General features: G+C 38.1%; 1 protein-coding gene across 1 annotated transcript; it reads left to right on the top strand.

The window, feature by feature from the left end:
• Positions 1-15,664: 15,664 nt before the first annotated feature.
• Positions 15,665-17,143, top strand: LOC126796404 (protein ECERIFERUM 2-like). Its single transcript, XM_050523231.1, has 2 exons — positions 15,665-16,108; positions 16,259-17,143. The coding sequence occupies exons 1-2, from the start codon at positions 15,665-15,667 to the stop codon at positions 17,141-17,143; spliced, it is 1,329 nt and encodes a 442-aa protein (XP_050379188.1).
• The last annotated feature ends 5,600 nt before the right edge of the window (positions 17,144-22,743 follow it).

Genomic DNA, 22,743 nt, shown 5'->3' with positions numbered 1-22,743 from the left:
TTCCAGCCTCAGTATAGGAGAACTTAGAGCTTGAGTTTATGGCGCTGGTACAGGGAGACATGACAGTTAGAGAGTATGATGCTCGATTTTCGCAGCTGTACCAGTATGTCAGGCCTATGGGTGCGACCTCTTTAGCTCAGAAGTATCTACGAGGGCTGAAACAGGAGTACAGGACCATGATATCAGTCTTTTGCCTGACTACAAAGGAGTTGATATTTGAGAGTGCCATGAGCTTGGAGCAAGCAGATAAGACTCGAGCAGGAGATGTGGGAAGCAGAGATGCGAAGGGAAAAGGCAAGGCAATCTGTACAGGCAGCGAGCACTCAGGGCCGACGGGTAGGTCATGAAAGAGGCCAAGACCCCACTATCAGGTTCCGACAAGGGCAACACCCCTATCTATCAGGGCTGCACCAGTTAGACTATTGGCATCAGTGAGGTGTTATGGCTGCAATGAGATGGGACATTACGCCTCAGCATGTCCGAAACCGAAAAGAGCAGGCTGCCACGTTGCGGGCAAGTGGGACACATAGCTAGAGATTGTACCCGACCTCTTCAGGGTAGACAGGAACGGCCGCAGAGACAACTACCAGCGGGCCAAGCTAGAGTGTTCGCAGTGGGTCAGCGAGACACATGGGTGGAATGTACATTATCACTTTTTAACTACCTTGCTAGAGTACTGTTTGATACGGGAGCATCGCATTCATTTATTGCTAGTTCGGTAGTGGAGATGCTAGGATTGATTCCTACACCTCTTGGGGACGCTTTATGTGTCACTTCACCCCTTGGAGTGTCCCTTGAGTTAGAGACAATCTGCAAGGCTTGTCCGATTGTGATTGGGAGTAGAGAGTTCTCTACTTCGTTGATTGTGATTCCTGACCACACCTATGATGTGATCTTGGGAATAGATTGGTTGAGACCGCAGCATGCGGTGATTGATTGTTTTAACATGGTGGTGTCTTTTCATAGATCCGGGGAGCCAGTGTTTCGTTATCGTTGCCTCAAGTCAGATAATGCCATGAGATCAGGAGTTTTGGCACATGTGGAATCGTTGGATCAGAAAGAAACTAATGCAGACATTGTGGTAGTGTCCGAGTTTAGTGAGGTGTTCCAAGAGATACCAGGGCTACCTCCTCGAAGGGTAGTTGATTTATGTATTGATGTAGTACCTAGTACGGCACCTATGTCAAAGGCGCCCTATAGAATGGGGCAAAACGAACTTAAGGAATTGAAGGTGCAGATCGATGACCTATTGGAGTAAGGGTTCATTCGACCTAGTGTTTCACCTTGGGGAGCACCGGTTTTGTTCGTGAAAAAGAAAGATGGTTCTCTGCGGTTGTGTGTGGACTACAGGGAACTGAACAAGGTGACCATCAAGAATAGATACCCCTTACCTAGGATTGATGACTTGTTCGATCAGCTCAAAGGTGCTACGGTGTTCTCTAAGATTGATTTGAGATCCGGTTATCATCAGCTCAGGGTGATGGAAGAAGATATATCGAAGACAGCCTTCAGGACTCGATATGGACATTATGAGTTTGTTGTCATGCCATTTGGTCTAACGAATGCACCAGCTGTCTTTATGAGCTTGATGAACCAAGTATTTAGCCCGTACTTGGATGAGTTTGTTGTGGTGTTTGTGGATGACATTCTGATATACTCCAAGGCACAAGAAGAACATGTGGTGCATCTGAGAACAGTGTTGCAGACCTTGAAGGAGGCAAGATTGTATGCCAAGCTAGAGAAGTGTGAGTTCTGGAAAGAAGAGGTCAAATTCCTTGGTCATGTTGTCTCAAAGGTAGAGGTAGTAAAGAATTGGAGTCGTCCAAAGAACCCTACAGAGATTCGTAGTTTCCTCGGTTTGGCATGTTACTACAGGAGGTTTATCGAGGGGTTTTCTAGTATTGCATCTTCATTGACCAAGTTGACCAACAAAGATACTCCGTTCGTGTGGACAGATGCATGTGAGGAAGCATTCAACAAACTAAAGACCATTTTGACCACAGCTCCAGTGTTGACGATTCCTTCAAGTGGTGGTGGCTATGTCATTTACAGTGACGCTTCGCTCCAAGGTTTGGGTTGTGTGTTGATGCAGCATGGGGGAGTTGTTGCTTATGGCTCTAGACAGTTAAAGATTCATCAGAAGAACTACCCTACACACGACCTAGAACTTGCGGCAGTTGTGTTTGCCCTGAAAATTTGGAGACATTACTTGTATGGTGAGAAGTTTCAACTCTTTTCAGATCATAAGAGTTTGAAGTACTTGTTCTCACAGAAGGAGCTGAATATGAGACAGAGGAGATGGATGGAACTCCTCAAGGACTATGACTTCACATTAGAGTACCACCCGGGGAAGGCAAATGTGGTGGCCGATGCCTTGAGCAGGAAACCGAGAGGTGTGGTGGCTTCACTTATGGTCCAGGAATGGTTCATGCTCGAAACTGAATCAGAGTTTGATTTGGTACCATCGGGAGAAGAACCAAAGGTCTTTCTTGGTAGCGTCACGGTGCAACCCACATTGATCATGAGGATCATACAGGGTCAGGCGCAAGATAGATTCTCACAAGCTAAGTTGGCAGATCTTGTAGTGGATACGCTTGATGAGTGCCCTTCCGAGTGGAGAGTTGGACCCGATGAAGGGTTGAGAATTGGGGCAAGATTTTGTGTCCCAGTTTATGGTGATCTCAAGGAGGAGGTCCTTCGTACGGCACATCGATCACGTTATACCGTTCATCCAGGGAACACCAAGATGTATAAGGACCTATGTAGACAATTCTGGTGGAACGGTATGAAGAAAGATGTAGCAGAGTTTGTATCGAAGTGCCTTACGTGTCAGCAAGTGAAAGCAGAACATCAACGACCAGCTGGCATGTTGAAACCATTGACTATTCGTCTTTGGAAGTGGGAGCAGATATCTATGGACTCTGTGACTGGATTTCCTAGATCGAAGAAGGGTCACGATGCTATATGGGTGATTGTCGATCGGTTGATGAAGTCGGCCCATTTTCTTCCAGTATCGATGAAGTATTCAGTGGATGTGCTAGGAAAACTATATGTGGATGAGTTAGTGAGACTTCATGGTGCTCCAGTTTCTATTGTTTCTGATCGTGATGCACGTTTCACTTCGAAGTTTTGGGGTGGTTTACAGAAGGCGATGGGTACTACCTTGGATATGAGTACAGCTTTTCACCCTCAGACGGATGGACAGACAGAAAGGGGGAATCAGGTGATGGAAGACATGTTGAGAGCATGTGTGTTGGACTTCAAGGGTAGCTGGGAAGATCATTTGTGATTGATTGAGTTTACCTACAACAATAGCTACCATTCTAGCATTGGCATGACATCTTATGAGGCTCTTTATGGTAGACCATGTCGATCACCGATCTGTTGGGCCGAGGTTGGTGATGAGGCACTAATGGGTCCAGAGGTGGTTCAGGAAACCACGGAGAAGATCTCGATCATTGAAAATAGAATCCGGACCGCTCAGAGTAGACAGAAGAGTTATGCGGACTTAAGGAGGAGACATGTGGAATTTGAAATCGGCGATCATGTGTTCTTGGAAGTTTCACCTATGACGGGTGTGGTGAGATTTGGCAAGAAGGGAAAGTTGGCACCGAGGTACGTTGGGCCCTTTGAGATACTTGAGAAGGTGGGCGAACTAGCATATCGACTAGCATTGCCTACTAGCATGTCGGGCGTTCACAACGTCTTCCACATTTCCATGCTGAGGAAGTATTACCAGATGAGTCACATGTGATCGATCATAGCACCATTGAAGTGAAGGAAAATGCCACATCTGTTGTTGAGCCGGTTCGTATTCTGGATAGATCCACAAAGAAGCTTCGGAGGAAAGAAGTTAAGCTAGTCAAGGTATTGTGGAGTCACCATGATTAGGGTGATACATCTTGGGAGCTAGAGTCGGACATGATGACCAGATATCCACAGTTGTTTGTTGAGTGAGTTTGAATTTCGGGACGAAATTCCTTTAAGGGAGGTAGATTGTAATAACCCTATTTTTCAAAACGATATTTGGTTTGATTTGAATTCAATAAAGTTGTGAGATTCAATTAGAAAGAATTTGATTGTTGGCGACCTTATGAAACGAAAACGGAAATGTTATCGGAACGTTTAATTAGAAAAAACGTTACGTTTCCGAATGAATATATCGACTTTTATTCCGTCGCTCGGTTGTGAAAACTTCATTCACAAAAGTTGTAGACCTCGTCGATACGAGTGCGTGGACGCTTCACGCGTTCGAATCGGAAGTCGTACGTGAAAGTTATTAACGTCGGAAGTTCGTTTCCGATTTTGGAAACTAGTATAAATAGGAAAATTTAGGGATTAGGGTTTCCATTTCTGGAAACCCTTCACCCACGCCTCCCTCCCTTCTCTCTCCCCCTCGCAACTCTCTCTCCCCGACCCTCTCCTTCCAAGCCGACGATCTCCCTCCACGGCCTCCGTGCTTGACACCGCCGGTGTCACTGAGACCGCGCGACCACGACGCAGCGACCGGTGGTAGCGGCGACGCACCCCGAGCGGGGATCGAGAAGCGCCGACGGAGCTCGACCTTGGGTTCGTCGATTACGACATGGCCGGCATTGCAGGAGCTCGACGCCACCACCACGAGCTCGCCCTCCTCCTCCACGACAAGAATCAACCCACGGGGAGACTCACCTCGAGCAGCGATGCCAGCGATCATCTCCCCTCCAACCCGAGCCCTCACGGCGATTTTTGGAACTCCTCCGATGAATCCGACGGTCCAAAACGTTGATTGAGGTAAGAATTAACCTTGTGTGATTGTTGTGATGGATTGTTGATGATTTTTGGAGGATTTCGTTTGGATTTGTGGGGATTGGAGGATTATGAACACCGCCGCCTTAGGTGGCGCGTGTGGGAGCGTTGAGGGGTCAGGGGCAGCATGAGACCGTGGGGAGGAAGAGGAGGAAGAAAAGGAGAGAAATAGGGTGGCAGTGGCGTGCTACGCGCCAATTTTGGGCTCGGCGCGTGAGCCCCACGCGCTGCCACAGTGAGTGGCGCGTGACCGCCACGCGAGGCCTGCCGGAGGTGACGCGTGTACCCAACGCGCCGCCACGTGCGGCGGCGCGTGAACAGTGTTTCTGAAGGGTAAATTTGTAATTTATTTTTACGTACGGTAAATGTAAAAGTGATTTACGTATGGTAAATGTAAATTTTATTTACGTACGGTAAATGTAAATGTAAATTACTTTCAGTAAATGTAAAAAGTAATTTCAGAAGGGTAATTCAGTAATTATTATTTAATGAGACAATATTTACATTTAAATAGTATTCGTACGTACATGAATACGTAAACAGTATGTACACGTACAAGGATACGTAATTGATGTGTATTTGTATAAAAATACGTGAACAGTAAATACATGAAACCAGAAATTGTTGAACAGTAACTTATTATTACTGTTTCGGCATTTAAAGGTTTACGAAACGTTTCTAAATTCTTTTCTTTTCTTTTCAAAGGTGATCGATAAATCAAGGGAATGAATTATATTCGAAAATTGTGGAATTACGCTCGAGTTGTTAAGGTGAGTAAAATCTCACATATTTACGAATCTATCCTTGTGGAGATTCAAGATGTTGCAAGAGTTTTTAATATTGAATTACGACATGTATACGATATAGTGAATTACATATATATTGTATAAATGGTAATAAGTACATATATATATATATAGTTTGCTATATTATATACTGTTATGAATTCATTGGAATTGGTCATTTCGATGACGAGAATTAAATATTGAGCATGTGATTTAATTTGTACAAAATGAGGTGTGATTATTGTACGTGGTTTTAACATGATGTTTGTTAAAACGTTTTGTCTTCGGACGTGTTTATGAAATATGACATGTATATGATATAGCGGATTATATATATATTGTATAAATGGTAAATAGGTACATATATATAGTTTGCTATATAATATACTGTTATGATTTTATCGTGACGATGTCATTTTGATGACGAGATTGTATATCGAGCATGTGATTTTGATTTGTACAATATGATGTGTGATTATTGTACGTGATTTTAACATGGAGATTGTTAAAATGTTGATTTGTCTTCGGACTTGATTTTTGTACAATATGATGGGAGATTATTGTACGTGTTTGGCAAGTCGGAACCTAGCCTTTGGTCGGGCGAAAGTTACGATACAGTTAGAGCTCTAGTCTGTCTGCCGGAGTACTGCATGAGAGGTAACAGGTGGTTATCTGCTCATGAGTACTCATATTGTTTTGATGTTGGGTAGCAGGTGGTTACCCAATATCGGCGGCGTACTATGTGAGGGGTAACAGATGTGTACCAGCGTTCATTAGTACCCGTATTATAATTGTATTTGGGTAACCAGAAGGGTTGCCTGATTTCTCATGAGCACTTTCATTTGATATATTTTTGGGATAACCAGATGAGCCATCCATTGACTCATGAGTACATTTATATTTGTTGATTTGTGGATTTTCATATATATTGATATGCGAGTTATATTTTCATTTTACTCATACGAGCTATAAGCTTACCGGGTTTGTGTTTACAATCCCAGTGCACCAATTCGATGGTGTAGGGGATACTACTGCAGGTGTCGATTAGTGGGAATCGAAGGACGACTCCGGAGACTCGAAGTTGTTCATTATCTTGAGTGTGGTGAGGTTTCTATTGCGGATTTGTGTGTGAGAACTTGTGAGGATTTATTTGTGAGTTGTGAGAGATTGTTAGGATTATTACATTTCCATTTTATGTAATGTTGATTTACAATTTGGTTTGTAATAATTGGTTGTCTGAGTTGTATTGTGAACTCAGTAATGATCCGCTGTGCATTTAAAATGATTTTGATTCGTTGAGATTGTTTTGGTGTTGTACGACTTTAATATTTTGAGTTTTTATGCTCGAAATTTTAGGGTCGTTACAATCCTAAAACTTAGGTGATGCAGTTTGTTGAGTAAAACCAACAAATGGTATCAGAGCAAGATAAAATTTGTCACAAATCATAAACCCAGATCTTCAATACAGTTCTTAAGTAAAATGAAGAAAACTCGTTTTGATCTTTAAAACCAATTTAAGTTTTTCGGAGCATGTTTTGGATAAAACCAATGAGGCACAAAGCCCAAACCCGATGCACCATTTAAGTAGTATAACTATTAGAAAAGGGATCTAATTTTCACAACATAAAAGGGTTTTCTAGGCAAATCTGCGATAAAACGTAGAATGGGATTCAAGACCCCGATTTGCTGGAATTTTTGGAGAAATGGCTTTTCAAATTTTTGGGTATGTTCTATTTATACTTTTCGCACATATGTATATGTATACTTGCAGCGCGGGAGCAAACAGGTAAGTTCTTGATCCAAATCTTGCAAATTTTAAATTCTGCATCGATCATATAAAGAAATGTTGGCATATAGTTAGTGTATTTGTTGTGGTTGACGTTTGGAAGATTGTGTGATGCATGAATTGGTTTGTTTTGGCATGATCTGGAGATGAAGAATTATACATATATGTATGTGTTGTGATTGAGTGAGGCTACAGTTTGATGTTTTTCTCCCACTTACAGTTACTAATCTCATTTTAATTCACAAATTAAGATGCCATGAATTGAGTTAATATACAAATTGATAACCATTTGATTTTGTTAATATTCTGGAAATTTAAATTGATATGTTGCACACAGCAAATTTCTAATAATTTTGACAGAATTTCAGATTAACAAAAGGCAACTTGTGTAACTGGTTTTATAGTTGAATCTATTTCTTTTTCTTCCACAGAAGATGTTCATGATATATCTATAATCGCAGTACAACACCTTATATAAACTAAAAATACTAATTCAGATTCTTAAAACTTTTCTTGTCTATAGACTTGACTGTTTTATTAATAACTAGTGTTTGCAGGGTATAGTTTGGTGATACAGACTTTGGTATATTGAGTTATATGTCATATAGGCATTGCTTGATTATTACAGTACATGGGGTTTAAGAAAATTAAAATTGTCTTGCTTGACTTCCTGTTTGTTTGAGTTATATGTCATATAGGCATTGCTTGACTTCTTTTTTGTTTTTGTTCTTATTTTGCTTTTCAAAACTTGAACATCTAAAACATTTACAGTAATAACACACTAAAACTACTACAGTAAACTTACGCTGATTTATTTTCTCCTTTTAAGGTCACACTCTTGCGACTCTAGGGCAGATTGAACTGCTGAATGGTGACAACTTTAGAAAGTGGAGGAACCAAGTTGAATTTTACCTGGCTATGCACCAAAACATGGACTATTGCTTACTAGAGGCAAAACCTGAAGAGTTAGAGGAAGATGCTGATGAGAATGCTCAGTGGCATTACAGGGAGTGGTTTAGGACCAATCGTATGGCTAAAAACATATTTAGGAACACCATGTCTGACATAGTGAGAGGCTCGGTAGAGGAACCAGAGGATGCCCTTGATTACCTTGAGGCTATTGCTGAAAAATTCATTGCCAGTGAAAAGGCTGAAGCAGCTAGGCTTTCCAAAATTTTCCATGAACTTAAGTATGATGGAACAGGAAATGTGAGGGTTCACATCATGCGGCTCATTGAGATCAATGCTAAGCTTAGGGAGCTGCAGATGAGAATTTCAGATGCACAAATGGTGCACATGGATTTAGACTCACTCCCAAACACCTTCAGCAACCTGAGGACCAACTATAATGCTCAGGATTCCAAGTGGACCCTTAACAAGCTTATTTCAGTCTGTGTGGATGAAGAGGACCGCATTAAGAAGGAAAATGGGCCTGTGACTGTAATGAACCTAGTAGAAAATCCTAGGAAATGGAAAAATTTTAAGAAAAACAAAAAGCTTTCCGCTGCTAACAAAGCCTCAGCCCCAAGCCTTAAACCTGTAGACGGAAGAGTTGACAAAGTCTTCAAGTATAAGTGTTATTTCTGTAAAAAAAAACTGGGCATATGAAGAAGAAATGTCCATGTTTCAAAGCCTGGATGATAAGAAAGGGTAAGCATTCAGTAAATTCAGTATTATCTTTATTTTCTCTGGAAATTAACTTTGTCAATACGGATATTCACTCTTATTGGTTAGACAGTGGCTCACCTATTCACATAACAACCTCTCTACAAGGTATCACAAGGAGGAGGGCTCCAACACTAAGTGAGCAAAATGTGCGAGTAGGAAATGGCCAAAAGGTTGCAGTAAAGGCCATAGGGACCTTGAAAATGGACTTAGGTTTAGGCAAATTTCTTTTTTTGAACAATGTTTTCTATATTCCTTCTCTTAAAAGGAATTTAATTTTTGTTGGTCTTTTGGTTAGTTATGGTTACAGACTCGTTTTGGATTATGATGGAATAAAAATATTTCAAGGTTCTGAATACATTGGATGTGGTGTGTTTTCAAATCATTACTTGAGATTGAATTGTTCTGTTGATAAACAGGATATACATATGATTGAGAATGTTGAAAATATTAATTCAATGGACACCATAACATGTGTTAAAAGAACCAAATTCAACAACAAATCTGCTAACTTGTGGCATAAAAGACTAGGACATATATCTAAAGAAGGATTGAAAACACTTGAGAAAGAGAAAATACTGCCTGCAGTGGATTACAGTGATTTGAATGATTGTATTGAATGTTTTAAAGGTAAATTGACTAAATGCAGAAAACTGACCGCTAAAAGAAGTCATAACCTTTTAGAGTTAATTCATACGGATATATGTGGACCTTTTAAGTATAAAACACAGTGTGGTAATATGTATTTCATAACTTTTATAGATGATTTCTCTAGGTACTGCTATATATACTTACTTTCAGAAAAATCTCAAGCTTTAGAAGCTTTTAAAATATATAAGGCTGAAATTGAGTTACAGCTTGAGAGAAAAATTAAAGTGGTAAGGTCTGATAGAGGAGGGGAGTTTTATGCAAGGCATACTGATGCAGGTCAGCAAAAGGGACCATTTGCAATGTTCCTACAAGAACATGGCATAAAAGCTCAGTATTCCACTCCATATACTCCAACTCAAAACAGAGTAGCAGAGAGAAAAAATAGAACATTGTTGAATATGGTTAGGTCAATGATGTGCACTTCAGGTCTACCAATTGAGTTGTGGGGTGAAGCACTTAAGACAACAAATTATATTTGTAATCGAGCTCCCTCTAAATCAGTGGAGAAAATACCATTTAAGTTATGGAATGGAAGAAAGCCTAGCCTGCACCACTGCCATGTGTGGGGGTGCAAAGCTGAGGCTAAAATACCAATTGAGAAAACACAGAAGTTAGGTCCTAGAACTGTGAGTTGTCATTTTATTGGATATTGTGAAAAATCGAAAGGCTACAGATTTTATATTCCTCATGGCACAACTAAAACTATAGAAACTAACCAAGCTAGATTTTTAGATGAAGAAGTGTGCAATGCAAGTTTTCAAGACTTGACTTTAGAATTTGAGGAACTCACTAAAAATGAGAATTTAGTAAGAGTTCTGCCTTTTGATAATGAAAATACACTTCATAATAGACCTACAGTACAACATACAGTACATGGAAATCAAAATTTTGAAGATCCAATGAACCTAGATCCTGAACCAAACCCAAATGCTGAAGTTACTGATGAACAAAACCAGAATTTAGAAAATGCAGTTGAACAACAAAATGCAGAAAATCCTCAATTAAGAAGATCTACCAGAGCTAGGAAACCAGTGTATGGTGAAGACAGTGTGTATGAAGTTTGTTTATAAGAAATTGAGATAGAAGCACTTGTAGATGACACATGCCATATCTCTTACAAACAAGCCATAGAGAGCAGTGAAGTGAGTGAATGGACTTTAGCCATGGAAGCTGAAATAGATTCAATGTATAAGAACCAAGTATGGGATTTAGTAACACCTGATCCAAACCACAAAGCTATTGGATGTAAATGGGTCTATAAGACTAAAAGGGTTGCATATGGTAACATAGAAAGGCATAAGGCTAGGCTAGTTGCTAAAGGGTTTACACAAAAAGAGGGTATTGACTATACATAAACTTTCTCCCCTGTGTCTACAAAACTCATTTAGGATCATAATGGCACTTGTTGCTCACTATGACATGGATTACACCAAATGGATGTAAAAATTAAAAACAACATTCCTAAATGGAGAACTAGAGGAAGTCATATATATGAAACAACCCAAAGGTTTTGTGAAAACTGGAAAAGAAAATCTTGTGTGCAAGTTGAAAAAATCCATTTATGGGCTTAAACAAGCATCCAGACAATGGTATAAGAAATTCGACTAAGTCATTTCATCATTTGGTTTCACTGAAAATATAGTTGATGAGTGTGTATACATTAAGTCAGTAGGGGAAAATTTTATTTTCTTAATACTGTATGTGGATGATATTCTTTTAGCTAGCACTAATATGAAGTTACTTAAAGAAACCAAGAGCTTTTTGTCAAATAATTATGATATGAAAGACTTAGGTGAAGCCGCTTATGTGTTAGGAATTAAAATCAAAAGAGACAAAAGGAGATAAACTGTCTAAAAGTAAAAATTCTAAAAATGGGGGGAAAAGTGTGTGTCGTATGGATACTAAACCATATGCTAAACTCATAGGAAGCCTCATGTATGCACAGGTCTGTACCAAACCTGATCTTGCATATTCAGTTGGAATTTTAAGTAGATTTCAAAGTAATCCTACTCAGGAACATTGGACTGCAGGCAAAAAGGTACTTAGGTACTTACAGAAAACTAAATCTCATACGTTGGTCTACAGACAAGTTAAAAATTTGGAATTAATTGGCTATACAGACTCTGACTTTGCAGGGAATTTTCCCAACTCAAACAAATCCACTTGTGGTTATGTTTTTATGCTTGCTGGAGGTGCTATAGCATGGAAAACCATGAAACAAAAGTTAATAACTACTTCAACTATGCAAGCTGAATTCATAGCTGTCTATGAGGGGGTGTGTGAGGGCATTTGGATCAAAAAATTTCTACAGTATACTGAAGTATTAAGTTCATTAGCTTCAGGAGCTTTAAAGATATTTTGTGATAATGAAGCTGCAATTTGTTTTGCAAAGAACAGTAAAAGGTCAAATAATTCTAAACACATTAAACTTAAGTACTATAGTGTAAGGCAAGATGTCAAAAGGGGAGAGGTTGAGGTTTTGAGCATTGATACAGAAAATCAATTAGCCGATCCGTTCACTAAAGCTCTAGCAGTTAAAGATTTTTAGAGGCATGTTGAAAACATGGGAGTTCTATCAGATTTGGGTGCTTAGCTCAGTGGGAGTCTTAGGCTCTGTGGGAGCATGAGACACTTTTGTTTTTAGGATTTTAAGATTGTGTAATAAGTGTAGTTTTGATTTCAGCACTTGTAATTCTTGCATTTGCAAGTTATCAATAAAATCAAGATTATTCCGGTTTTTTAGATGATTTTATTTTATGCTTCTAAGTATAATTTTGTGTGTTATTATAATGAACTGAGCTTTAGTTTACAGTTTTTCAGTTTTGAATACAATATAGCAAATTCAGTTCATTTTTAGTTATTGCTGTCAAGATTTTGTGTTTTTACAAAATCATTAAGTGGACTTTGAGCTGTAGGTATTTTACAGGGTGATATACTTGCCTAAAAGCTCTATTTTATCACATGGTGGCTTATGTAATTGTAGTGGTTCTTGTCAGTGATTCTTAATCAACTTGTTTCTCATTAACATGTTTGGTTCTGGGTTCTACATTGATTGTTGCATATTGACCAAGCCATACAAGTTTGGGTTTTCATGTAATTCAAGCGCGCACTTAAGTTGTTATTTATTTTAGTAACTGATTCGTTTTGTTGATTTAGACAATGTTAGTCCAAGTGGGAGAATGTTAGAAATAATGTGGACTTAACATTATCCAAATCGTTACAAACGTACATATTTTGAATTGATTTGAAAGATAACAGAATTACATTGAAGAATGACTTATTCCGAGATACTCTCTAAGGTGTATATCCCTTATTTGAGTTTGGAAACTTGTAATCGTTTGACCTGTTCAAAATGTGGATTGTGGTAAGTTCAGTTACTCTACTGATAAATGTGATCACAATGAGGACTCTTTATGGGATTGGTTCGAGTTGTGAGGAATCGATCGATATAAATAGCAGAGGAAGTCCCTAAGTTCAACACCGCTATTTGCATTCATAACAGCCCCATTCTGTTAGCTACTTGTGTTGACACTCAGAAGACATTCTTAGAAGTTATGGCAGCTCAAGGAATCAGACGTGCAGCTACTGGACTCGGAACTTATGACGACAACAACCCCAGTGAGTATTCTTTACTGAACTAGAATATGATTCTTGTATGCTTGATGGTTTTGATTGAGTTATTTAGTTGTGTTTATGATTGTGTGATTAAGATCCTAAAACTTAGGTGATGCAGTTTGTTGAGTAAAACCAACAGCTTCATGTATAAATTGGTGACGGCGGCGGCGGCGGTGCATGCAGATGGAGCTAAGGATCCTGTTCATGACTTCATGTATAAATTAGCTAACGATATTTATCCTTCATGGCTTTTTTTTTTTTAGAATAAGAACTTTCATGGCTTCATGTATTGGTGGCAGTGGTGCATGCAGATGGGGTTAAGGATCATGCTTCCTGATAGTGAAGGCCGGAGGGGATGTTTGGGAAGCAAATTTACTGACAACTCAAACTTTGTCCACCTATGTCAACCTTTTTAAATATACGCCATGTGTCTTTTTATTCTTCTTATTTAATTATGTTTTAACCATAGTTATCAATATAAATTTATAATACTAAATTATAATTTTTACTTAAACATAAAGAGAATATAATTTTATTGTTATAAATTAATATCACTTAATCATAATTAAATAAGAAGACACGTGTCGTAGATTATGAGGATGGAAAAGGTTTAGGTAGTCGGCAAATTTGTTTCTAGATGTTTGACAACTCACAATAATCTGGAGCCAATTAATTATATAAGGGAAGAGGGGTTTGTGTATCAGTTCATTGTGCGGTGCCTACCTTCCCTCAAAGAGTGCCATACTTCAAACCCCATGCGTGCCTAATTTTGGCCTGAGCCTAATACAGTATAGCCATCTTCTTAATTTTGGGTCTAGTTTGTATCTTGTTGTTTATATATCCTGCCTAAAATGGAGACAAAAGAAGAACAAATGGGTAATAGAAGAACAAAAAATGAAGAATAAGGAGAAAAAAAATTTGAAAAAGCATATAAATAAATAAATAACACAAACCACTTTATGGGATTCAAACTGAACCAATCACTACATTGTGCTTACTTGCTGGGTAACTACCTATAAACGAAACACTTATAAGGGCTCCGGCCCATGCAAGCCGTACGCTGGATCCGCCCAATAATAGCAATCTGCATGTCCTCTTCTGCATGCAACAGACTGTAAGCATTGACTGATTCTTTATAAGTATATATATTAATACTACTTCAATTCATTAACATATATATTAATCACGGACACTACTCAATCCGTAAGTATACTAATCACAACTGCTATCGTCCCAACTACTGAAAACTGGTCAGTACTAACGACGACGTCATATCAAAATTAAATCCTACAACTGTCGCTACCCCAGCAAGCTAGTTTGGCTTGGGGCCTGTTTTCGACTATATATAAGATATATGAAGATATATGAGATGCATCCTTAGGGTGTGGTAAGTGAAGCAGATGAACTAACGCGAACGTAACATATATACACTCTCGAATGTGGTATACGTATTTGTGTGTCTAGCAATAGTGACTTCGGTTAATTGAAACTGATTCAATTAATTCATCAAATTTCAGGCAGGCACCATATATGTCTGATCTAACACTAACTGATGAATCATTAGAAGAAGGAAAAAGGTACGTATATCTTTGCTCTTAAGTTATAACAATAATAACGAGACAATGCTCGATCTTGTTCTAATCAAAGATCATGATATAGAATTAAAATGCTAACAGCATATTGATCGAAGATTGAGAAACTGAACCGCGCGCGCACATGTATTAATTGGCGGGTGCAGTGTAAGATGTAGCAGAGCTTTCAAACCAACCACGAACTAATTTCAACGCTAAATTAATATGCGTGAATTAATTGTAATAATAATTTGTTATTATCAGAATCACAAGGTACTCGTTAGATCATCTGAACAGTGATGATTTCGATTCGGTGCCAATGTATGCATCTAGCTCGATCGGTAGCCCTCATGCTCTTTGTGGCGCTTAAATGCATCAAGGATGGATCAAGTTTCAATTTTTGATCGTCTGATTCAGGTAAGAGATCAGGAAGAACGTGAATGAAACCCAATTCTTGAAACGACAGGATAAAATTAAGGGGAACTGGACCAGCTACTTGTTTCAGCAGGAAGCAAGGCAATATGGTCCTCTAGCACATGCATCATATGTACGTCAACGTGTCAAGGGGTTCTTGCTAAGTTCTATCGTAGTTATAATTTTGTTTAATATGCATCCACTTGAAAATTAAATGTGATATGAACAGAAGATTAAATAAGCCCAACTACCCAATAAAGACGTCGATCGATCGATATAGACAAAGGTGGCCGATCAGCCATATATATATGCATATCTCCGTTGTGCACGTAGTTTCATATTTTCGAGTAAATCTATTCTCATTCCTTTACTGTTTAGCTTCTCCAAAGATGGTACCAATATCAACTAACAACATCCACCGCCTGAAATCCAGCACGAGACTGTCTTCCGTCGTTCCGGCAACAGTGACCGGTGACAAGGTCCATGAGCTAAGCAACATGGACTTGGCCGTGAAGTTACACTACATCAAAGGAATCTACTTTTTCAACAGTGATGCAGTTGGGGGGCTCACGATATATGAATTGAAGAAGCCTATGTTCCAATTGCTCCAGCTCTATTTCCATGCCGCTGGGAGAATCCGAACATCCGAAACGGGACGGCCTTTCATCACGTGTAACGATAGCGGTGTGAGAATTATTGAGGCACGGTTTGACGAAACGGTCGATGAATGGTTGGCCATGGCTGTGGAGGATGATTCTGCTTTTGATGGTCTTGCTTATAGCCAGGCACTTGGTGAACCTGATCTTGGTTTTTCTCCTCTGATCTTTCTACAGGTTAAACCAATAGCTCTCTGCTTTTCTGTTATTTTTTATTCTCAAGTTGGAAGATGTTTTAACAGTTAATTATGTCCCTATTGTCCACCATATTAATTTTCCTTTCCTCTTGTTGCGTCGGTTGTTTAATTATGTGGTAATTCTAAGCAGTTCACTTGGTTCAAATGTGGAGGAATGTCAGTGGGCCTTAGCTGGGCACATGTTCTTGGAGATGTGTTTTCAGCCTCAACCTTCATCAACCTTTGGGGCAAGATCATGGCAAGTCCCATGCCACATAAGTCTCTTCACATACCAGACTCGGCAGTATCTGAGCTCGCACTTTCAGTTCTTCCCAAGCAAACACCAAAAGCCCTCAAAAGGGTTGATCCAGTTGGTGATTTATGGCTCACCCCAAGCAACTGCAAGATGAAGACACACACATTTCACATTCCTGCAGATAAATTCAATCATTTTCTCTCAGACCAAATATATAAGTTCTCAGCTTTTGAAGTACTTTCTGCAGTCATCTGGAAATCCATGTCCAAGATTAATGAAGACCCAGAAGAGACAAAGATGGTGACCCTTTGTACAAACAAATCCCATAATAGAGAATTTCAGTTTCCAAGAAATGGGATGGTGTGGAGCACAGTTGAAGCAGATTTCTCGGTTGCAGAAGCTGACATCTTTGAATTGGTGAAGGTGATTTTGAACAAAAAGATTGATGAGAATGACATAATCAGAGAAATGATGGGGAATAATAGTTATGATAGTGAGGAGTTGTCTTCAGATTTCATAGCATATGGAGCGAACTTGACATTTGTGAATTTGGAAGAGGCGCAGATTTATGAGCTTGAATTGAATAGAAAAAAGCCAGTTTATGCACATTATGCTGTTGGTGGAGTTGGTGATAAAGGAGTTGTTTTGGTGCTTCCAGGGCCAAACTCTGGTAAAAAGGGTGTTGGTGTTGCTGGTGATCGAACTGTGACTGTGGTTCTGCCTGAAAATCAACTTGCACAACTGAAGGTTGACCTCAAAAGAAATTGGAGCATTATCTGAGATTCGTATTACCTCTAATAATATATATATATATATATATAGGTTGGTTATGGAGCAGATATTTGCATAGTGCGGATTCAACCGTTCCAGTAACCAACAACGTGCAACGACAACGCGGATGGTGTCGGCCGTGCTCCTCCCTTCCGGTGCTTCTGTCTGTGCTGGATGGAGCTCTATCGCCAGCCCACGACAGCCAGAATATGTAAATTTTCAGAAATTTCAAGTTTGTGAGAAATTTACAGATTCCGACTGACACATATAGGAGCGTCAGGAGGGGAAGCACGGCCGACACCATCTGCACCGTCATTGCGCGTCGCCGGTCTCCGGAATCGCCAATGTCCGCACTTTTAGTGCAGTATGGACGTCCGCTCGCGTGTGTGTATATATATATATATTTATAGTATACATGAATACGTTTGTGTGACCTATAATCGTCTAATATACTTTATATATAGTTACAAGGTGTGTATTTGATTTTATATATATGATGATCTAAACCGTTTGGACTTAATTTATCAATTCTAGATACATTGATTACCCGAAATGAAAATATACCTTATTGTTCTCATAAATCATAATGCACCTCTAGCCTGCATGAACACAATTAAGTGAATAAACATGTGAGGCGCTGTCCAACGCCGATTACCACATGAGACCTGCATGCGACTAATTAACCTCCCCTCTCAATTTACTTGACGTCGCTAGCTGCATACAACATGTAGATCGACGTAAAACTACCTTGTCATGCAGTTATTGTCAGTTGTCACAAGACCCAAATTAAAGGGCTTCGATCAGCTATGAACAACTGTGAAGATCGGCAGCAGCTAGCTTAATTTAATTTTGTCGTCCAAATCAATATTCTTTCGTTGAATTCTTTCTACTTTTGTATATATATCATGATCTGATCGATCAGTTTCATCATATATTTGGAGAGTGGTAACATATCGATTTCAAGTTCGTACTGTATATGCTCTTTTTTTTAGAATAGTTCGTACTGTATATGGGACTCATCCGCGACCGCGAGGGAAACAGCTCAACACCTGCCACTTTCTTCCCTCTATTAGCTGCTCCCTTTTTGCTTAACACAACTGCAGATGAAGGTTGATTAGACGTATGCCATAATGGTGGTTGATGACATATATATTGGTAGGGAGTGGGATCTTCTCCTAACAACTATCTCCTAATACTGCTTAATAAATCAATCTCGGCCCTCTATTATTATTCGACGGCTTTGATCAGAGAGCTCTTTCTTTTTCTCTTTTTCTCTTTTTCAGCTTCTTGTCTTTTTTCTTCCTTTCGTTCTCTTGTTCTCCTCTTTCTTTCTGTATTCTTATGAGTTATAAACTTATAATCATGCATGAGTTCATGTCTTTGTCTCCAATTTCGATCATATGCAAGATATTATATCACAGACCCATCGAAATGGGTCTTGAAGACCGATCAAACCGACCAAAACTTGACCGGTTCAGATTTGGAAAAATTCTATCATAAAAAAAGACCAATCAGACCAGTTATATAAAACAGAGATCCATTTGATTTTGCGATGGCATGGGTTTTGCTTCCTTTGTAAAACTTCATTTCCACACCAAACCGATTATTCAAAGAACCAAGCTTTATCAATAATGGGGAAAGTAAAATCAGAGACCTATTTAAAAAGTTATGAACTTGTTCATGGAGAACAAGCTCAGAGCTAATAGATGAGGGTGTCTCAGAAGAAACCAAATGAGATAGTGTCTGGTTTTTTTAACTGAGAGAGAGAGAGAGAGAGAGAGGGGGGGGGGGGGGAATTGGGTGAGAGAAGGGTATTGGACTCATGTTGGCAACGATTTGTTTCTTAGGCAAGGTGACATTGCATTAAGAGAGGATCCCACTCCATATCGGTAGGTACGTACCCAACTTGCCATGCAACATAAGAAACACGTCTGACCAATAATGATTGTAGTCGTCGCCGGAGGCCGAGAGAAAGAGAGAGATTGTTATATATTAATTGTAGGCCACAATCCACAGTAGTAATTAAGCCCCCACTTTGGTATGATAATATTCATCCATGTACTTGTGATTCCGAGAAAACACGAGTAAAATGAAAGACTAGCTTTGTCGTCAACTCGGTCATTAGAATTTAAATCTCAAATTATTTGTCGACGCCAAATAAATTCTTAATTACGGAAGAAAACCTATATTGTTTTTATTTAAAAATGAATCGATGCAGATGTTAATTTTAGGGATCATTTATAGATATATAGTCACATGGAACGATGGTATAGCCGTGTTTAAAATGCTTATTGCTAGCTAGCTCTCTATTTTGAAGGTTGGGGATCAAGTTTATTAATGATCGAAAACTGAAGGAAGTTTATGTGTGATATATATCGTAATAAGAGCAATGATATAGGGCCTCATAAATTTAGGCATTAATTCTATGTGTCAAATCTAGTCACATAGATATATTATATTATTTCTAAAATTATGCAACATTTTTTTAAAACTAGACAACATGAAATCAGGAACATGTACGTGGAAGCGAAATATTTAAAAATACGGAAGCGATTTTGTTGAAATTTTTGGGAAACATGTGTGTTTTAGAATGGTCAAATTAAAATAATAATAATAATAATATTATAGATGAATAAAAATCACTTTTTTATTAATGTATTCATTTTGTATTAGAATGGATAATTGATTAGTATTCGGATAATTATCAACTTCATTATAATTTAATATTTGAAAATCTTATCAGATGTGCGTATCAATAGTTCAATACATCCATTCGTAAACTCTGTTTTCTCGGCTTCAGCCTCTCTCTTCTCCTTCCTTTTTTTTTTTATTTCTATTTAACGAGTGTGATTTCATAGAAGCGAACATGGCGCGCCTGAGTAAATCAAGAGCATGAAGCTCAATTGAATTAGAACCCAAAGAATAGCAGAAACCAATCAAGATTCAAGACTAGCTTCAAGGTCATCAGGCAATCTAGCTTCTCTCTCCCCCTCTTCAGTTATAGATGCATTCTGACTACCCAATAAGATTGATGTGAAAGAAATTATGGTACTAACTAGAACCAGGGGAGGTTATGAGGTTCTCGTCTATTTTGACTCAATAAGATTCAATTCTTGTCATCGTGCTTCCTCCATCATAATCACCGCGCGCTTCCGATATGAATCGACCGCTTCCAATATGCTTCCATAACTACTTTTCTTGCAATTGAGCTTCCAAGCGATTATGGCCGCTAATTCCCCGGCGCTTCCGCTTCGGAATCGCGAAGGGTAGGTGTTCACATGAAAAACCATCAAATACTTTCAAATCTAATAGTTATTATTTATTTTGAAAATATCTGTTTTTTACATTTTGACTTTATTTTTTCCTTACTTAAATTTGATTACTTAATGATAATTTCTTACCTCTTTAGTTACAAAAATCTCATGAATTTAATTAATATCTTAATATATTTTATTTCCATATTTAGATCTTTTGACTTTTTTTTAATTTACTAGTTAGTGTAACTGTGCAAGGAAATAAACCTTTTCATAAATAAAATACGATTTTAATATAAATTTTGTTAGAATTACACAATATATGTAGTGCAAATTATATATTCAAATTATATATTTTGTAGATGATTTATATATAGAGCCCTTATATATATATATATATATATATATATATATATATATATGTATATTTATATGTACAGTCTCTATCCAGAGTGAAGTTCCAATTTTGACACACTTTTCGGTCAAATGTTTTCAGTATAAGCGATTCAATATTTAGGTATGCTATTCAAGATCATCTCTACAAAATTGCATCTAATTCGGACATCGTTAAGGTATTGAAATTAGATTAAATCAATAAATGAATTAAAACTGTTCAACGTGAACCGTTCGTGTAAATCTCAATTTTGAAAGCTCAAATCATTGTCAAATTGGATGAAACTTTATAGAGATAATCTTTAATAGCATATTTAAATATGGAATCGCTTATGGTGAAAAATTTGACCGAAAAGTGTGCCAAAATTGGAACTTCACTCTGAAACTTCAGAGTGAACCTTCACTCTGGATAGAGACTGTTCATATGTATTCACATATTCAAAACAAATATGCATTCAAAAAAATATTTTTTAACCATCTTTATTTTTCCTTTCGGGAGTTTATATGGTTTTTTTTTTGTAATCGAAGAAAAAAAGTTGAAGAACAAATATTTGAGAAAAATACATTGAGGAACAAATAGAACTCAAATGTGTAGAATAAAATATGGTTTTTATATATTTAAAAAATAGTTTTAGAAAGGATTTAATGGTCTTTCTAATTAATAATGATATTACATAAATTTGGAAATAATATAATGTATATATATGACTATGCTTGACACATAGGATAAGACCTTTGAGGCCTAAACTTTTAAGGCCAACAATTATTTTCCATCATAATAATGTAATATCGATCAGAACTTTATTAAGCTCAAGTGCTCAACATTATCTTTTTTTTATTTTACATTAATGAAACACTTCTTTGGTTTTTAATTTGGGAATGATCAGAATCACATGGATGTTGAATGCACCATTCGAATTAGGCCCCAACTGCCAAACAAGAACTTCAAATCTTCAATATATCTACAAAATTAAAGGTGGCCTGATCAGGCCTAAATTAAGCTAGGGCATCTCCATCATATCGTGTACGACATAGTTTCATATGTAAGAAAAAGGCTATGGCTACATGATAGAGATGTAGGACGGAGCAGATTTTGTTGAGGTTAGAACGGCCTTTGTTGAAGCTTATAAACAGTAGTACAGGACGCGCGGTACCAATTAAGGAGTCTATGTCATGAACTGATGAAGGAAACATGCCATTAATATTAGCATGAAAACAGTTAACGTTAGAAATGGAAAAGCATGATTTCGCTTTTGATTTCTCCGCATGCACCCATTTTTTTCTATGGAGTTTGAAAAATCCCAAAAGTACGGCGCTGGTTTCTATGACATCTAAAGATGGTGACTAAAAACGTCATAGAATTATTTTCATGGTGTTTTTCAAACGTCATTGATGTAGTTCTGTGTAGTAGTGAAATACAATCTGCCATGAAGAGCGATTCCTATATGTTAGGCCATCAGATACAGGCTATAACAAAGCTGGCGGAGATTCAAACTTGCTTATGAGTTCAAGATCAAGCTTACTTAGTTCGATATATATCAATGTATATATTAGGAATATATAGCTAGCCAGCCAAACTCATTCAAGCATTGTTGAGAATTTAATGAAGTCCCGGAGTCCATTATTTGTGAGCAGAGACAATTGCAACACTTGGTGAGAGAAATTCATAACTTGAGCTAGAGTATGCTTTGAGAGAAAGGCACTTTTTCAAATAAGAGAGAATCGAATATTCATCTTGAGAGATAGAGGTGTGCTAGGCTGCTAGCTACCACGTCCGAGAAATGCAGTCACTATGTTGCGAGATTGTTCTTGCAATCCCATCATTATATGCATGGAAGAGAGAAGTACGTACTGTTTCCCTGAGAGCGTTGGCACGTTTGGCAAAACCTCGTTAATATTGTACGTGTCTTCTCCTTTTATTTATGATCAATTGCTATTTCACAAATCACACGAGAGCTAGGT

Source organism: Argentina anserina, chromosome 5 (genome assembly GCF_933775445.1).
Source record: "Argentina anserina chromosome 5, drPotAnse1.1, whole genome shotgun sequence".
NCBI lineage: Eukaryota > Viridiplantae > Streptophyta > Magnoliopsida > Rosales > Rosaceae > Argentina > Argentina anserina.
The sequence above is the reverse complement of the archived record's forward strand: the minus strand, read 5'-3'. Positions and strand labels throughout refer to the sequence as shown.

Coding starts and splice junctions, on each gene's coding strand:
- LOC126796404 (XM_050523231.1), top strand. CDS start 15,665: ATGGTACCAATATCAACTAACAACATCCACCGCCTGAAATCCAGCACG. Junction 16,109..16,258: donor CTCCTCTGATCTTTCTACAG/GTTAAACCAATA, acceptor AATTCTAAGCAG/TTCACTTGGTTCAAATGTGG.